Source organism: Montipora capricornis, chromosome 10 (assembly GCF_036669925.1).
Source record: "Montipora capricornis isolate CH-2021 chromosome 10, ASM3666992v2, whole genome shotgun sequence".
Classification (NCBI taxonomy): domain Eukaryota; kingdom Metazoa; phylum Cnidaria; class Anthozoa; order Scleractinia; family Acroporidae; genus Montipora; species Montipora capricornis.
The window spans coordinates 67,198,034-67,215,602 of NC_090892.1; the positions used below are offsets into that span (position 1 = coordinate 67,198,034).

The following is a 17,569-nucleotide window of genomic DNA, read 5'->3' on the forward strand; positions in this document are numbered from 1 at the left end:
ACCAAAAGCAAATACAACAGTTGGACAAAAAAACTTTTCAATATGCTGCAGCGAAGGATTGGAACGATTTACCAAAATCGATAAGATCAATTACAACCTTTTCATCATTCAAAGCAGCCTTATATAGTTTTTTGCTAAAATCGGACAAATTAAGTCATAGGTGCACGGTAAATTAAATATTGTATTTCTTATTGCGTTCCTTTTTTATCTGTTAAGATAATATTTAAATAGTTGATTTTGATTGTAAGTGATATGATTGTATTTCACCCTTTATCGATAATCATTTTTATGTAGTTTCAGAAATATTATATTTATCTGCTCATGTATTAATACCAGTTTATTTTTAACAAACTGATACATTTTTAGCAGTTTAAATAAAGCTATTACTATTATTATTATTATTATTATTATTATTATTATTATTTTATTGCTATGATTTATCAATGAAAGAGAAAATTAGGTATGACTTCGGTAAAGTGGAATTGCAAACCTTCTCATTTCGCTTCCAACTGAGCCGCAAGTTGCATAATTTTGATTAGAAGGATTTGTATGAAATTTGTATGTATATATTCGATTCTCTTGGGTATACGTATTGTTCTGTGATCGTTTCAGTAGAGCACATGTCGCCAAATAAGCTAAACTTTTGGTTGAGCAATTCAGTTTGTTTGTGAAGTGGCCAAGCAAAATGGAGAGCGTTATCCGCTCAATTCGCAACTGTCATTTGCGTGAGACGGAAGAAGAGGATGCATTAAATTTTCTCGACAAAGCACACAAGAGACAAGTAAATTGTTACCTAATAGTTGTGATTGAAATGTCAAACTTGTGATTGATTAATAAACTTTGTACAAATTTACAGGAATCGTTTTTATTAAAGTTAAGCATACTAATTAGGCAAGATAGAAGTCTTTATGAAATTTAATTTTACTGATAATTCAACTAATTACAAATTCATCAACCCCAGCCTTTTCCTGATATCTATTCAATCCCCCTCCGTGCTTTCAGACAATTGAACTTTATCGGGATTTACAAACCAACACATGTGACCTGAATAGTGCGTTTCTGTTGGCTGTCCTCCTTATGAATTATTAATGACTTTTACAATAGATGTTAGAGTCGCAATAGCCCTTTTCACGGTTAGTTTTTCTCATTTGCATTACAATGTAATCTAATGTGGGTGCGAGGCAATTTCGGGTTAAAACGACAAAATAGCCCGAAATTGGCTCACATGCACGCTACAGTAGATTACATTGTAATGCAAATGAGGAAAACTAACCGTGAAAAGGGCTATTAAGTGGTCCAGCATCGCAGAATCGTTGACTGTTTGCGTGTGACAAATAGTACCGGCGATTAGGCATGTAATTTCGCGCGGTAATCAGGGCGGTCTAAGCCACGTTAACATGGCCTCGAAGTCCGGATCGTGTAGGTGTTCAAGAGGTCTAAATTTGATATGATTCTTGATGTACAGACTAATCCCTCCGTGAATATCCGAGGTGCGGTTTCTTGACATGAAATGGTAGCCAGGGATGACAAGGTGGTTCTCACTTATGGTGACCCTCAGCCATGTTCAGTAAAAAAGGCTAAGTCAGGGTCTACATCGAGAATCACACTTCTCACCTCGTCCATTTTAGGAGCTAGAGACATGGTTTTAGCAAGGAGTAATCTAACTCCGTGTTCGGTAGGTACATTACATCGCCCATGCGATAACTGCTTCACTGCTGCAAAATTCGAAAAGTTACGCCCGCGCGCCCCAGAGGCGCACACTGAGGCCGGCGAGTAATCTCGCGCGTGGATTCGGGATACAACCACTGGGATGGAACGACTGTCAGCATTTCCAATGCGAGAGGAGTCAATTTGAATATTTAATGTGCAAGATGGTGTAATATGCAAATCGTTCTCTTCTGGTGAATCTCTCGCAGATAAATTCGACGTAAAAAACGCTGTTGTTAGATTCAAGAGTAATTTCCCTGCGATCGGCGAGTCTCAATCTTCTTCGTCGTGTCCCTCCTCTTAAGCCTCTTAAGCGCGTAGGTTTTACACGTGAAACCCCAAGAGTAGTCAAGCGTCACCATAGGTTTGAAGCGAGGAGATTTCAAAACAGTTGACGATAAACTTCTTAAAAAGAAGCTTGTGTAGGTTATGGCCATTCGGGACAGATATCAAATTAAGGCGATAGTATAGTTAGCCAGACAGGGTGTAAAAGTAGCGAAAAACTCCAAGATTGAAAGGAGCGAATTTTGACGTGTGCTGCCAGTCAGGGGCTCCGTTATGTCCACGAGACGTTATGTCCAAGGGGCGGATTTCCAACATTTTCGGCTAATCTTAATGATGTTATTGGTCGTTATTGCTATGATTTATCCAAGAGAAAATTAGTCATGACATCGGTAAAGTGGAATTGTAAATCTTCTTATTTCGCTTCCAACTGAGCGGGAATTTGCATAATTTTGATTTGAACGATTTGTATGAAAGTTCAAAAATACGTTTACGGTCGTTCTAGCCTGATACCAGTACTAATGCCTTTTGAGAGACATTTTAGCTGTTAAAATGTAGCGTTTATAGCAGAGTTACAAACGTTAAAATTGGGCTAAAATCCCAAACAATTACTGTAATTTTAGCAGTGTTTGCCCCCCCAACCAATATGGCGTCAATATCCATGAAAAGTTTAATTATGTGCTGTATAACTGCACGACGAAATAATCTACACGGGAATGCAGAAATACAACTATCTGAACGTGGGCCTTACCTTGTCTTGGACGCGCAAGTAGATGAACAGTTCAACCAAAGTCTATTGATAAAACAGAATAACTGAATAACCTTCGAGTACCACTGCAGAGACTTTCGATTTTCGACGAAGCCCAGGGGGTTACCCCACTTCCGGGATGAGCCTCGTTCCCTTTCTTTCTAGCGCGAACAGACTGGGGGAACGCTAGGATAACGCCTAATGACGTTTACGTGGGATGCTGCTGTTTGGTTGGTTGCGAATGTCACCAGGGGCGTAGCGACCATATACGCACGTACGCATGTGCGTACCTCGAAAGTCTGAAAAAATATATTTTACTTAACTGATTGATTTAATTAACTTATTTCTTTGACTTCTTTGTTTATTTATAGATTTTTTTGGCGAAAAGCGACTTTTAAACATGTGCATGAGAGTTTTCTCCGTGACAAGACTACAGACGATGGTTTACAGGAAACCCACCCACACTGGCAGACTCTTTGATGAATCATCTTACAGCCCTACGTCACACAAGGCTACAAAAATAGGGACCTTAACGAGACGCGCGCTACTGGTTTGTGACTCACACGACCGGTTAGCAGACGAACATAAGTACTAAGATAACGTTTTCAGTCCTGAGAACAACTGCAGCTGCGACTTCGTTATACCCAACACTTACTGCACAGAACGTAACGCAACAAACACTAACCTGACACCTACCCTACATCAAGGGAACTTCTGAGATTATCGCAAGGATCCTACAGCCTTACAACAACCGTGTTGCTCACAGATCCATCACTACCTTACGAAAACTACTGACTAAATGTCAAAGACAAAGACCAACCTAAGGACAGACAAGGAGCAGTTTATAAAGCCTGGTTTCCACATGATCTGCAACAGTCTGCGACACGATCGCCGATAGGTCTGGACCACATCGCAGACAAGGAAACATCTGTCCCCTTTCTGCAGCGATATGCGACACACGGTCTGGATCATCGAGATACGAGTTGAATCTACAATCCTGGTCAAACATTTTCGGGGCAGAACACAAAATGACTCAGACAGTGTACATTTTTATTCAAGGAAAGGTTACGTTTATACAAACGTAACCTTTCCTTGTACTTGTACATGTTCAATTGCCGTGACTTTAGCGTCTTCAGTTCTCACGGCCTGCTCCCGTCTGACCTTGTAGCTCAGTCGGTAGAGCGGCGGAGATCTAACCAGAAGGTCGTGGGTTCATTTCCCACCCTGGTCAGAGTTTTTCTGTCCTTGTGTGGGCCCATTTTCATCAGTAGGGTTAACGCTCACATGGTTCATATGGGATAGAAATCTAGCACTTCACATTACACTCTATTCCGTTAACTACATTTTTATTCTACAGATCAATTAGCAGTCTCCATAACCTTATTCAAGCTCTTATTGTCATTTGCAGAGCCCCCCCCCCCCTTCCCCTCGCAATTTGATAGCAACTGGGATCCTTCCGAATGTACATAGACATAGCAGCGTAACAACAATGCGAGGGGTAGAGGAGGCAGAGAAAGAGTGAGATGAATGTAGCAAATTGTCCCATTATTTTTGGCCAGCATTGTATAGTTCTACTTTCCCGACCATTACGACGCTTCCGGCTAAGACAATTTTAATGGAAAGTGTGTCTGAGATGATCTGTGTCCTGTCGGCGACACCCCGTTGTTCGCCTTGAAACACGTCCAATCAGACTTGAAGTGCGCTCCTTTTTCTCCTCGCTTCGCGGAGGATTAGTGGTACACTTGTCTGCGATCGCTTCAGATTTAAATGAAAACATTTGCCTCCAGTGTTTACAATCGCCTACGATAAGACCGACGCAGACAGCTTCCGATGGTCGCAGACCGTTGCAGATCATACGGAAACCAAGCTAAAGATTCAATGCTGCGACTGCCAAGCCACTTATATCGGTGAGACCGGCAGAAATTTGAATACCAGACTGACTGAAAACAGACAAGCGACAGGAACGGTGACACCAACAATAACATAATTTGCTGAACACCATCTCAAGACAAACCACAGAATCGACTAGGACTCTGCTGCATGTGTTACCTACATCACCAACTACTACCAATGGATCGTACTGGAAAGCTGGTTCACTAACTTAGAACAGACACCAATAAACCGATGTCCACAACTTCCCGCACCCTACAAACGATTCATCGACGACATCAACAACAGACAAACAACACACTAATTTACTCAATCACAGTACTGCCCAACGTATTCCACGATACACGTACAGACCTTAGACTTATAAACGGATCGAAACGCACCAATCACTGTTTAGTCTTAAACGAATAAGTTCACCAATGACATCTACGACCGGAGTTCTTATAGTATCTACTGACGTTACACAAATCACGTGACTCTGAAGATGACTTCCGCTCAGGTTATCTAAACGTCAGCAGAAACCCATAAGGGTTGAAACGTGTAACGGCCCCTTGTGTGTTGGGAAACAAGCTTCTGAATATTCGATTTGCTAAGTACCATATTTGGAACAACAAGAGCGAGGAGTTTCCAAATATGGACTTAGCACTGAAACATTCAACCAATCAGTTCGCACTGAATATTCGGAAGCTGTGAACGCGCGTTACACGTTTCAACTCTTATGGGTTTCTGACGTCAGTCAATGTCATTTGAAGCAGCCCTTCTCAGGACTACACTCACCCGGACGATCGTACTTTACTTAAGATTTTCTCTTACTGTATTGCTCTTGCTCTGTATGTCGCTAGTGTCACTTTGCTCACCTATCCTGTGTCGCCCTACGCTGCCGAACGCAGTTTTAGCAGCATGAAGAGACTGAAAACCCCTCTTCGAAGCACCAGGAGTGAGGTGAAGTTGTCCTCTTTCCCCATTCCCCATTACATGTTTCACACTGAAAAGTCTGAAAACGCTTTGGCGACTTTTTACATGGCACTGATTTTATTGTATCTTCCCAGTAAAAAAGGCTAAGTCAGGGTCTACATCGAGAATCACACTTCTCACCTCGTCCATTTTAGGAGCTAGGGACATGGTATTAGCGAGGAGTAATCTAACTCCGTGTTCGGTAAGTGCATTACATCGCCCATGCGATAACCGCTTCACTGCTGCAAAATTCGAAAAGTTACGCCCGCGCGCCCCAGAGGCGCACACTGAGGCCGGCGAGTAATCTCGCGCATGGGTGGATTCGGGATACAATCACTGGGATGGAACGACTGTCAACATTTCCTGTGCGAGAGGAGTCAATTTGAATATTTAATGTGCAAAATGGTGTAATATGCAAATCGTTCTCTTCTGGTGAATCTCTCGCAGATAAATTCGACGTAAAAAACGCTGTTGTTAGATTCAAGAGTAATTTCCCTGCGATCGGCGAGTCTCAATCTTCGTCGTCGTGTCCCTCCTCTTAAGCCTCTTAAGCGCGTAGGTTTTACACGTGAAACCCCAAGAGTAGTCAAGCGTCACCATAGGTTTGAAGTGAGGAGATTCTTGTTCAAAAAAGTTGACGATAAACTTCTTAAAAAGAAGCTTGTGTAGGTTATGGCCATTCGGGACAGATATCAAATTAAGGCGATAGTATAGTTAGCCAGACAGGGTGTAAAAGTAGCGAAAAAAACCAAGATTGAAAGGAGCGAATTTTGACGTGTGCTGCCAGTCAGGCGCTCCGTTATGTCCACGAGACGTTATGTCCAAGGGGCGGATTTCCAACATTTTCGGCTAATCTTAATGATGTTATTGGTCGTTATTGCTATGATTTATCCAAGAGAAAATTAGTCATGACATCGGTAAAGTGGAATTGTAAATCTTCTTATTTCGCTTCCAACTGAGCGGGAATTTGCATAATTTTGATTTGAACGATTTGTATGAAAGTTCAAAAATACGTTTACGGTCGTTCTAGCCTGATACCAGTACTAATGCCTTTTGAGAGACATTTTAGCTGTTAAAATGTAGCGTTTATAGCAGAGTTACAAACGTTAAAATTGGGCTAAATCCCAAACAATTACTGTAATTTTAGCAGTGTTTGCCCCCCCAACCAATATGGCGTCAATATCCATGAAAAGTCTTCATGTATTTGGTTTAATTATGTGCTGTATAACTGCACGACGAAATAATCTACACGGGAATGCAGAAATACAACTATCTGAAGGTGGGCCTTACCTTGTCTTGGACGCGCAAGTAGTTGAACAGTTCAACCAAAGTCTATTGAAAAAACAGAATAACTGAATAGCCTTCGAGTACCACTGTCGAGACTTTCGATTTTCGACGAAGCCCAGCTCGGCCCAGGGGGTTTCCCCACTTCCGGGATGAGCCTCGTTCCCTTTCTTTCTAGCGCGAGCAGACTGGGGGAACGCTGGGATGACGCCTATTGGCGTTTACGTGGGATGCTGCTGTTTGGTTGGTTGCGAATGTCACTAGGGGTGTAGCGACCATATACACACGTACGCATGTGCGTACCTCGAAAGTCTGAAAAAATATATTTTACTTAATTCATTAATTAACTTATTTCTTTGACTTCTTTACTTATTTATAGATATTCTTGACGAAAAGCGACTTTTAAACATGTGAGAGTTTTCTCCGTGACCACAACAAGACTACAGCCGACGGTTTACAGGAAACCCACCCACACTGACAGACTCCTTGATGAATCATCTTAAACCCTACGTCACACAAGGCTACAAAAATAGGGACCTTGACGAGACGCGCGCTACTGGTTTGTGACTCAAACGACCGGTTAGTAGACGAACATAAGTACTAAGATAACGTTTTCAGTCCTGAGAACAACTACAGCTGCGACTCCGTTACACCCAACACTTGCTGTACAGAACGTAACGCAACAAACACTAACCTGACACCTACCCTACATCAAAAGAACTTCTGAGATTATCGCAAGGATCCTACAGCCTTACAACAACCGTGTTGCTCACAGACCCATCACTACCTTACGAAAACTACTGACTAACCTCAAAGACAAAGACCAACCTAAGGACAGACAAGGAGCAGTTTATAAAGCCTGGTTTCCACATGATCTGCAACAGTCTGCGACACGATTGCCGATAGGTCTGGACCACATCTCAGACATGTGGAAACATCTGTCCCCGGTCTGCGGCGATATGCGACACACGGTCTGGATCATCGAGATACGAGTTGAATCTACAATCCTGGTCAAAAATTTACGGGGCAGAACACAAAATGGCTCAGACAGTGTACATTTTTATTCTACAGATCAATTAGCAGTCTCCATAACCTTATTCAAGCTCTCATTGTCATTTGCAGACCCCCTTCCCCTCGCAATTTGATAGCAACTGGGATCCTTCCGACTGTACATGGACATAGCAGCGTAACAACAATGCGAGGGGTAGAGGAGGCAGAGAAAGAGTTTGAGATGAATGTAGCAAATTGTCCCATTATTTTTGGCCAGCATTGTATAGTTCTACTTTCCCGACCATTACGACGCTTCTGGCTAAGACAATTTTAATGGAAAGTGTGTCTGAGATGATCTGTGTCCTGTCGGCGACGCACCGTTGTTCGCCTTGAAACACGTCCAATCAGACTTGAAGTGCGCTCCTTTTTCTCCTCGCTTCGCGGAGGATTAGTGGTACACTTGTCTGCGATCGCTTCAGATTTAAATGAAAAATGGGTGCTTATATAGACTTAATAACAGTTTATCAGCGCTATTTGAAATGGGTGCCTAGACTTAAATGCGAAATTTGCATGGCTCGCATGACACGCTGGCTCGCAGATTGTCCAGCCTCACCTTGAATAGCGAGACTAACAGAGGCCTGAGGAGAGTCAAGAAAATTGCACACAGTGAGAGGAGCACAGTATGAAATGGTAGTGGGGGAAGGGGAAGGGGAGAGAAATACGCCTGCATACACTAACTGTTCGTTTGGCGAACCCGTTCAAATTTTTGGACGGGGTTCTGATTGGTGCGGTGATCACCTCCTGTCAATCAAAAGCATATTTTTCTTCCAGTTCTTTCCAGGCAGAATTACAATGCAAATGAGAACATGGCGGAGTTGCGAAGCTTGGATTCAGCACTCGAAGAAGCTATTTAGGATCTCTCCAGACTGGGAATATCGTTTGAATTGCGATCGGAACAGAAAGAAGCCATATTGACCTTGCTTTCTAGAGAAGGTTTATTGGCAGTTCTTCCAACTGGCTTTGGAAAGATTCTTATCTTCCAGTTGTTTGTTAGAGAAAGAAAATCATGTGAAACAAACCCGCATGTGTTATAGTTGTTTTCCCGCTTAAGAAGTATAGTGCAAGATCAGATATTCAAAGCTGCTTCGATGCATTTAAAGTGCCACTACGATGAAAATTTTGCATGTCATTTTTGCTTTAGATTTTGAAAATAGGTGTCCTAACTAGGTATCACGCCAATTTTTATCTCAAAATTCCCACGGGAAGTATGATCATTTTAACGTAGTTTTTCGGTTTTTGCTGTCCGCCATTACTCGAACGGCAAATGACCGTGAGCGAGGAAAAGGGTTGGGTCTAGCTGGATCGCCTGGGGTGTGACGTCATACGCGCACCGCTCAAACTAAACGCGGCTAATTTCCCATACCATTTATGAGATGTGAGAGATCGCCGAGTTGCTTTTTGCTCATTTTATATACATTACTCCTTGATGGACTTGTTCGCTTTGTCAAACACCACGAAGCGACGCGCGTATGACGTCACGAGCCAAGTCTTGCGTGAAGACCGCTTGTAAGGGCGGACAGATTTTTAGCGGTTTTTGGCTGGCGATTTAATTCCCGACTTATCTCGCTTCTATCGTTCCAAATTTAAATGCATTGTATTATTTTGAACATATTGACTTAATTGATGTTGAAAAAATCCGAAAAGAAAACCAAAAATTTTCGTCGTAGTGGCACTTTAACTGATATATCACTTTCGGACGCCAGTTTAGAAGGCGTAGAGAGCGGCAAGTATCAAATGATCTTTGCTTCTGCTAAGGAAATTCTGAAAAAAGTCATTTCTCGATCGGCTGAAAAACAGGGACGTATACAAACCATGGACTCCAGGTCCACGGACCACCCCTGTGGACCTGGTCCATGGACTACCCCTGTTTGCAACCGCAAATCTCTCTGAATATCCATGAGCATGTCGATGTTTTTGTCGAAAGTAAATTTGTAATTTCCGGTTAAAAAAACGAACTCGGTTGTTATTGGCTCTTTCTGCTTTTCCGGAAATGCGATAAAGCGCAACTAATTAAGAGGTGTTTGTCAATTCAACAGGCGTTTTTTCTCCCATCGCCGCCCCTCCCTCGTTCCAATCCTCTAATGGCTCTGTGCTTTCAAAATGGCGGTCCATTACGAACGTTGGACCTTGAAAAAGAGTACGCCTCCAAAAAAACACCTGCTCTGAAGGCTATGAATGTATGGGGTTTTACTTGAACCCCTGGAACGCTGCTACAAAGAGGTGGATTTCCAACATTTTCTGCTGATCTTAATGATTTTATTGCTATGATTTCTTAACCAGAAAATTAGGTATGACGTCGGTAAAGTGGAATTGTAAATCTCCTCATCTCGCTTCCAACTGAGCGGCAATTTGCATAATTTTGATTAGAAGGATTTGTATGAAATTTTAAAAATACGTTTACGGTCGTTCTAGCCTGGTTCTGTTCTTTATTCTTCATGAAAATAATGTCAGTACAAATGCATTTTAGCTGTCAAAATATAGCTTTCATAGCAGAGTTACAGAGGTTCAAATTCAGCTAGAATCCTATACAATCTCTGTATTTTTAGCAGTGTTTGTGGCAAGATTTTCGCCCAGGTCCCTACCTCATTATGCTATATGATACGTTTCTTGCGATAATATTAAATTGGCAAGTTTCAAACTGAAACATTTCTCTTGTAATTCGAAAAAAGGTGAATGTAATCGCGAGCCCTTCGTCCGCGAATTTGGTCCTTGGTCCGCGAATCGTGTAAGTAGCCCAAAAAAACACCTGTTAATCCCGATAATTTCTGTACGAACATGAGAATTTATTTATTCTTTATTATCCTTGATATATCTCAGCTACAATCGTATTGGATGTCGTTGTGAGTATATAATCTGCTATTATTTGCAATTGACCGTCTCCCAACACAAACTCCATTTCATTTTTGGTATTCTAGACATACAAAAGAAGGTATAACCTGTTCGTAAACATGTCTAAAGAAGATTTTGAAAATATTCAGTTAAAGCAAAGACCTTTTCCATTTATCGAAGGGTTTTTCTTTGGCTTTGCGAGATTTAAGTTCTCTGGGATCATGAGTAGTATAAGTCTCGGACCAAGGACGACCCCTATGCGAAAAATGGAATTTCTGACGTTCAGTCAGAAATTGCTATTCTGACGGCACGATGTAGAGGCTCGGGTATTGTCTAAGGATTCTGGGGACTATTTAAAGGTTTTGGTGGGAAACGTTAATCATTCTACGTCAGTCAGTCTTAGCTTCACTTGCTTTAATTTTATATCATATATTTTATGGTTTACTCTGTTTACCTCTTCCCCGAGGTCTGGTGCCACAGCATTAGATGGGGAATACGTTTCCACAGATTTTTTGGCCACATCTAAAGGGTGGTTTTTTAGTGGTTTTTCGTATCTGACGTGGCACACCTTTTTCGCTTTTCATGCTTATTATGTCTACGTCTATCCTTGTAAGACTGTATAACGATATGTATATGTAGTGTGCTCTAGATGACTGACTGGCTCGTCCTAAATAAACTATTTCACATTGAATGTCTCGGGTTTAGTGTAGGCAGAATTTGTTGATATTTTCCAAGAGTCGATAAAAAAAAGTTTAAAACTCTGCAGCAAATTCGTTCCCAACCGCAGAAATATAATTAGTTTATTTGTAAATCTGTTTTGCAAAAAGACACGTGTTCCCGTTGCGTTTTATCTTTACACAAGCCAAGTAAACATGATCATGTAAGTTACGGAGCCGCAAAAGTAGAGGCTTTCTAGAAAGACAAACTAAAACACCTGTCAACAAACTTGAATTCCGCACATTCGCCGATAGAACTGAGGAAAGCCGAAATTTCGTCACGTGAAAGACGAATAATCAAGAAATCATTGGACACATTTGTTTTTGGTGGTATTTTAGTTAACGAGGAAATATATAACATCATGTTCGGAAAAGTCGCGGACCAAGGACACCATACTGCACATGTATTTGGTTTAATTATGTGCTGTGTAACTGCACGACGAACTAAAAGCTACACGGGAATGCAGAAATACAAATACTTGAAGGTGGGCCTTACCTTCTTTTGGATGCGCAAGTAGTTGAACATTTCAACCAAAGTCTATCGCAAAAACAGAATAAACTGAATATCCTTCGAGTACCACTGTAGAGACTTTCGATTTTTGACGAACCCCAGGGGGGTTCCCCATTTCCGGGATGAGCCTCGTTCCCTTTTTTTCTAGCGCGAGCAGACTGGGGAATCACTGGAAAGACGCCAAGTGGCGTTTACGTGGGATGCTGCTATTTGGTTGGTTGCGGATGTCACTGCGGGAGTAGCGACCATATACGCGCGTACGCATGTGCGTACCTCGAAAATCTAACAAAAAAATCAAAATCAAATCGGTAAAAGTAGAAATCCAACATGGCGGGCGCACGTCCGTTGAGTGGCGATGCTTACTTCAGTGCCATGTATCGTTAAATTCAAATACGACAGGTAAATAATAAAAGAACCTTTAAAAAGAAAGTTATCCTCTTGTATTTTCTTTTTTATATGAAAGATATTCTTCATATGTTGTTGTAAGGAGCCCAGGTAGTTCGCGATCGGGTAATTGTCAAGAACATCTCCTCTCCACCGACAGTCGGCCGACAGTTCGCAAACTGTTGGCCAACAGTCGGCCGACCGTTGGCCGACTGTCGGCCGACAGCTTTATTTACCATTTGCTTAATTAAAAGATAACTGCTTGTACCCCATCTGTAGGCCGACAGTTGACCGACTGTCCCCCAACAGTTGCAGTTGGTAACCTGTCGGTAGTATGGATCAACGCTCACGTTCTTAAAATAACTGAGAAGAAAGTAGTGCCTTGTAATTACACTCGCAAATATAAAATGTAAATCCCCGTCTCACAACCCTTCAAGGTTCATAAACTCTGTGGGACGTTAAAGATCCCACACGCTAGTCGAAAAGAATAGGGTGTGGAGTTCCCGGCGTTATGGTCTGGCCTTTCCATCAGCAATGTGGTCGGCTTGGTTTAATCTTCTGAATGGATTACTGATCGATGGTGCTACATAACAACAAAACAGACAGTAGTCAAATTGAAGAAATCCAAGAGCTGAAACTGATAAACCAGAACCCACCTATTTAAAATTTATTATTTTTATTTATTTAAATTATAATTCACAAAGGTTTCCCATCACTGTGAATGTGCATGTGAAAAAAAAAATCATTGGGATGGACTAAAATAGTTCGTTATAGCAGATTTAAAATCGTCCACAGATGGCTGATCTAATAAAAAAAGAAGGTAGAGTGTTCCGTGCTTTTATGGTTTTGGTGAAAAAGTTGTTCTTGAAGGTGTTGCTGTTACTGCCAATGTTAATGAATTTACTGCTATGATAGGAGCGTGTAACACGCGTGAAGCGGGATAAGTCGCGCAATTTTGCGTCTCAGTTGTAATGAATTCCATTTCAAATCGTTTAGGAGGTTTGTGACTGTACCGGGTTCCCGCACATACCGTAGCAGGTTTTCTGAGTATGGGGTCCCACACGCTGCAGGCGTACTCCAGGCAAGGGCGAACGAGGGTGAGGTAGGCCTGACTTTTAACACTTTCTGGACAGGAATAAACATTACGTCTGATGAAACCAAGGGTATTAAGACTCGCATCACATATATAATCCGGCAAGAAAAGTATATTTAATACAAACGTGCGATCATATATAATCAAGGGCTTGAGCCCAGCTCATGTTGTAGTCACGAGGTATAATCCTTCATGTATACCCCACCAAATATAACATTAGTCACAACAAAGGGACCCGTTAGTCTTCCCTACAATGTTCTCTACATGAAAGCTCCAATTTAAATTGGAAGACAGTTCAACTCCCAAGTAAGGATGGTGAAATACAGATTCCAAAGGAACTACGTTCATTGGGTACTGGTGAATGATTGGATTTTTCGACCGACAGACATTCAGGGGTCTTACATTTGTCACGATTGAGGGACATTTGCCAGAGATTGGCCCAGGCGACTAAGCTATCAAGATCTTGCTGTAGGGTATTGGCGTCATCATAACTGCTCACGGTGCTATATAAGAGTGTATCATCGGCAAAGACTTGGATACGAGACTTTGTATTTTTACCTATATCGTTAACGTAAATAAGGAACATTAAGGGGCCAAGTACAGTGCCCTGCGGAACACCAGACAAAACTGATACAGGTGCTGATTTTTTCCTTCCACTAAGACAGATTGTTCCCCATAGCAAAGCCAAGATTGAATCCACTTGTTGAATCAACAGATTTGCCGTTCATTAAAAAACGTTCATGTGGTTCTTGGCCATATTGCAGTTGCGGGGATAAAACGATGACTGCATGCCTTTTTCTACATTTGTTGAAACAAGAAAAAGCAACATTCAAACCAAATTGCCGCTATAATGAGAAAAGAAAGAAGTGGAAATACTTTAAAAGATTTGACGGGTAAAACAGTCAAAAATTTGATTGGCTGCGACTCCTGGAAGCGAAGAGCAACTGACCTGATAAATTTCAGAATTGGGTTTTACGTAAAAAGCCTCAATGAATTCATGATACGTTCAGAGAGAGACCAACAGCAGACCTGTTAGTTTCATTGATCAAAGGGGCGTTGCCGCGCATCAACAGTTCAATGATCATTGTTTTGTTTAATCTTGATTGAATCTTTGACCTTGATTGACATTTTTGTTTAATCTTGATTGACATTTTAATTTTCACCGCGACAGTTTTTGAGTCACATAGAAAAGTAACTTAGTGTATTGGCATAAAGGTAACTGGTAAAGAATGCTTGAAAATTAGGACCCGCCACAGAGTTATACCCAACAATTGTATATAGCGCGGTGCATTGTATTTCCGTTTTCCTAATTTACCGTCAAACAGAATACTGCTCGCTTCTCACAGTAATTCATTGCAAATATGTATTTTCCTTAGATCGAATGATCAGTCGGTCCAATCAACAGACAATTGAATAAATGAAAAGTTGATACTTTGTGGTTTTGACAATCACACAGAGCTAACAGTTCCCTCAATCGTGAGAAAGAAACCGAATTTTGCTTCAAATCTTAATTATCGCCATTCACTGCTTGCACAATCCCATAACGCAATACGTCTTGGGGAGTTCTTTACATGAAAACAGTACAAGTCAATAGGCCATTTCCGAGTTCTGGCCTGCCTCGTCTTCAAAGCGAGTCTAAGTGCGAAGTTTTTGTTATGGAAATTAGTTTTCATTCATATGTAAAGTATAACTAATTACCATTACAAAAACTTCGCACTTAGACTCGCTTTGAAGAGGAGGCAGACTTGAACTCGGAAATGGCCTATTACTCTTGAGAATGTATCATGCTTCAGTGAACTGGATATCCATTGTTTTAATGCCAATAGCCCCCAAGATATATGATGTGTGTACTGTATGATGGGATTTGTGCAAGTAGTGAATGAAACAATCCCTGGAAATTTACACAGCGCACAAATAATGGTTTCAGTGCATGTGCAACAATTAGCAATTATTGAATGAGGCTGAGTAGGATATGATTTAAACAGTAGTTACAACAGAGTTTGAGTCCAGTCCAGAGTTTTCCTAGGTGATCATTTCACCGCAAGAGAACCGGGGGTGGAAGCGGAATAATGAATAATGAATAACGGCTTACCACAGAAAAGGAATAAGGACTATTTAGCGTTCGAAAACTGATTCGGAATAACAATTTTTACGGTTTCCGTTAAAGAATAACGAATACGGAAAAATGAATATCGAATTTCAATAGTAAATAATGAATAACTTGGAAAAAAAATGTAAGGAATAATGAATAACTGAGATCTAATTACTCCGCTTCCACCCCCGAAAGAGAGACTTGTGAGCTGATGTTTCCAGCCTTTGCCCTTTGTCAAAGTGTATTCGTTAATAGATAATGACTGTGGCTCACAACATTATTGGATATAATGCTGTTAGCCGAAGTCATTATCTATTATAATTATTGATTGTCATCCAAACCCATTGTTTTTTAGCCGGCAAATGTATTATCGAATGCCGCAGTCCTTTTCCTTTTTTGTGAGAAACACTGAATAGATCAAAGAATTAATAGGAAGCTTTAGCAACGACAACGGCGACGAGAACGCCGTCGTTAAATGTGAATTCACGTTATTGTAATAGCTTCGCGACTATTCCAAGCATTTTAGCGTGACAACGGTGTGGCAAACCCTCAAGTACGAAACTAGTATGAACGGAGCTCAATTTAGGAGAGAAAATTATGAAAATTATCCTCAAGCGCTGACGTTCCCCCTAAAACCACGAATTTGGTCTTTTCACTTTGTTGGCTTGATGACGACGGCTAAGAAATAGACAAAAATTAAAAAATTCACATGCAGAGCGTGCAAAGCTATTGCTTTCGCTCACTGAATATGCAAATTTGTGACGTTCTCGTTGCCGTCGCTGTTGTTGTTGCTAAAGCTCCCTAATGATGTTGAATTGACGCTTTTATTTAACGCAGGGTTCGTACACTTTTGACCTGTTAAAATTCCATGACTTTCCATGACTTTTTCCATGACCTTTTGCAAAATTTCATGACCTAAGTTTAGCAAGTGTTCTCCGACATCGACAGTAATGTGAAAACAATCATTTATTCAACTAGATAGGTTGTGAAAATATGAACCAGTTCAAACAAAATGTAAGATATTCTCTTTAACTGTCAAGAGTCAATCCTTTGCCCTTTACATAGAAGATAACTGCAAGTTAGTTCACAAGTTAGAACTCTTCTTAACCAGCTCTCTCAGCTCATCTTCAACTTTCTCTAGGGCGCTCTCCTTTTCTTTTGCTGCTTTTCTAAGTGCATTAGACTTGGAGAGTAGAACAAGCTTGGCTTTTTCCTCAGCTTCTTTTGCTAGAGAGTCTGCATCAAGTTGTAAGGCACTAATATCACTGGCAAGGCGCTTTTTCTTTTTCTCTAACTCAGCTTTTTCCTCAAGAACTATTTTTCGCTTCCTGTTTTGAGAAGCTTGCTGTTGCTCTTTCTTCTGCTCTTCAAGATAGGCAGAGTAACGTTGTCTCCCTGCACTAGCTGCTGCAAGAAGTTCCCTGCTAACTACCAACTGACCTAGCCCTCCAATGCTCTGAATGTGGTCATGAATTGTACGCTGTGCAATAAAAGTTTTTTCTTTCATGTTCTCGATCATGACTTGCCGGTTTACTGAAAATCCCCTCTCAACAGTTGCTTGACCATGGGAAAGAATCAAGAGTTCTCTCAGCAGATCCCATAATTTGGACAGTGAAATAACAGAACCAATGTGTTTCTGCAAAAATACGTCCAGCCTGTCTACCTTGAAGTTGAATTCTTCGAAGGCTGATGTCTCAACCTTAATTGCCAGCTCAAGAAACTCAGAGTACTGCAAAACTAAGGCATCACAATCACGTATGTTTAATCTTTGGCATTCCACCATCTTCTTCAGCACTACTTTGAACTTTGCAGAGCAACCCTCCTTGTCAGCTACAATCAAGTTGGGGTCTAGACATGCCAGATTCCTTGCCAAAGAGTAGGCTATCGGGGTCTTCTCAAACACCTTGCTGACAATTTTACTTAAGAAGGACTGAAACTCACTCTTGAACTGGTATATCTGAAAGTACCAATAATGACAAGTTCAGAATGGGTAACAGTTTAGATTCTGGTATTTTTGGCAAACCTGTCT

The 17,569-nt window shown here is 41.2% G+C and overlaps 3 protein-coding genes across 9 annotated transcripts in view; all 3 read right to left on the reverse strand.

Moving 5' to 3' along the window:
- The window catches only part of LOC138019846 (uncharacterized), a 142,476-nt gene extending 135,522 nt beyond the window's left edge, over window positions 1-6,954 (reverse strand). For 2 of the 7 annotated variants that reach the window (XM_068866789.1, XM_068866784.1), the window contains exon 1: window positions 6,872-6,949. The gene's annotated coding sequence lies outside the window, so the exon portion shown is untranslated. Of the gene's footprint in view, window positions 1-2,740; window positions 2,846-6,871 lie in introns of those variants that run through there. The other 5 variants (XM_068866787.1, XM_068866786.1, XM_068866788.1 and 2 more) reach the window with 5 other exon arrangements.
- Window positions 1-17,569, reverse strand: part of LOC138019844 (uncharacterized) — a 290,417-nt gene that overhangs the window by 191,379 nt on the left and 81,469 nt on the right. The gene's annotated exons all lie outside the window — the stretch shown is intronic.
- The window catches only part of LOC138019437 (uncharacterized), a 3,563-nt gene continuing 2,374 nt past the window's right edge, over window positions 16,381-17,569 (reverse strand). The window contains exon 3 of the mRNA XM_068866227.1: window positions 16,381-17,497. Within this exon, the coding sequence (XP_068722328.1) occupies window positions 16,625-17,497 (873 nt within the window). The 3' untranslated portion in view covers window positions 16,381-16,624. The remainder of the gene's footprint in view (window positions 17,498-17,569) is intronic.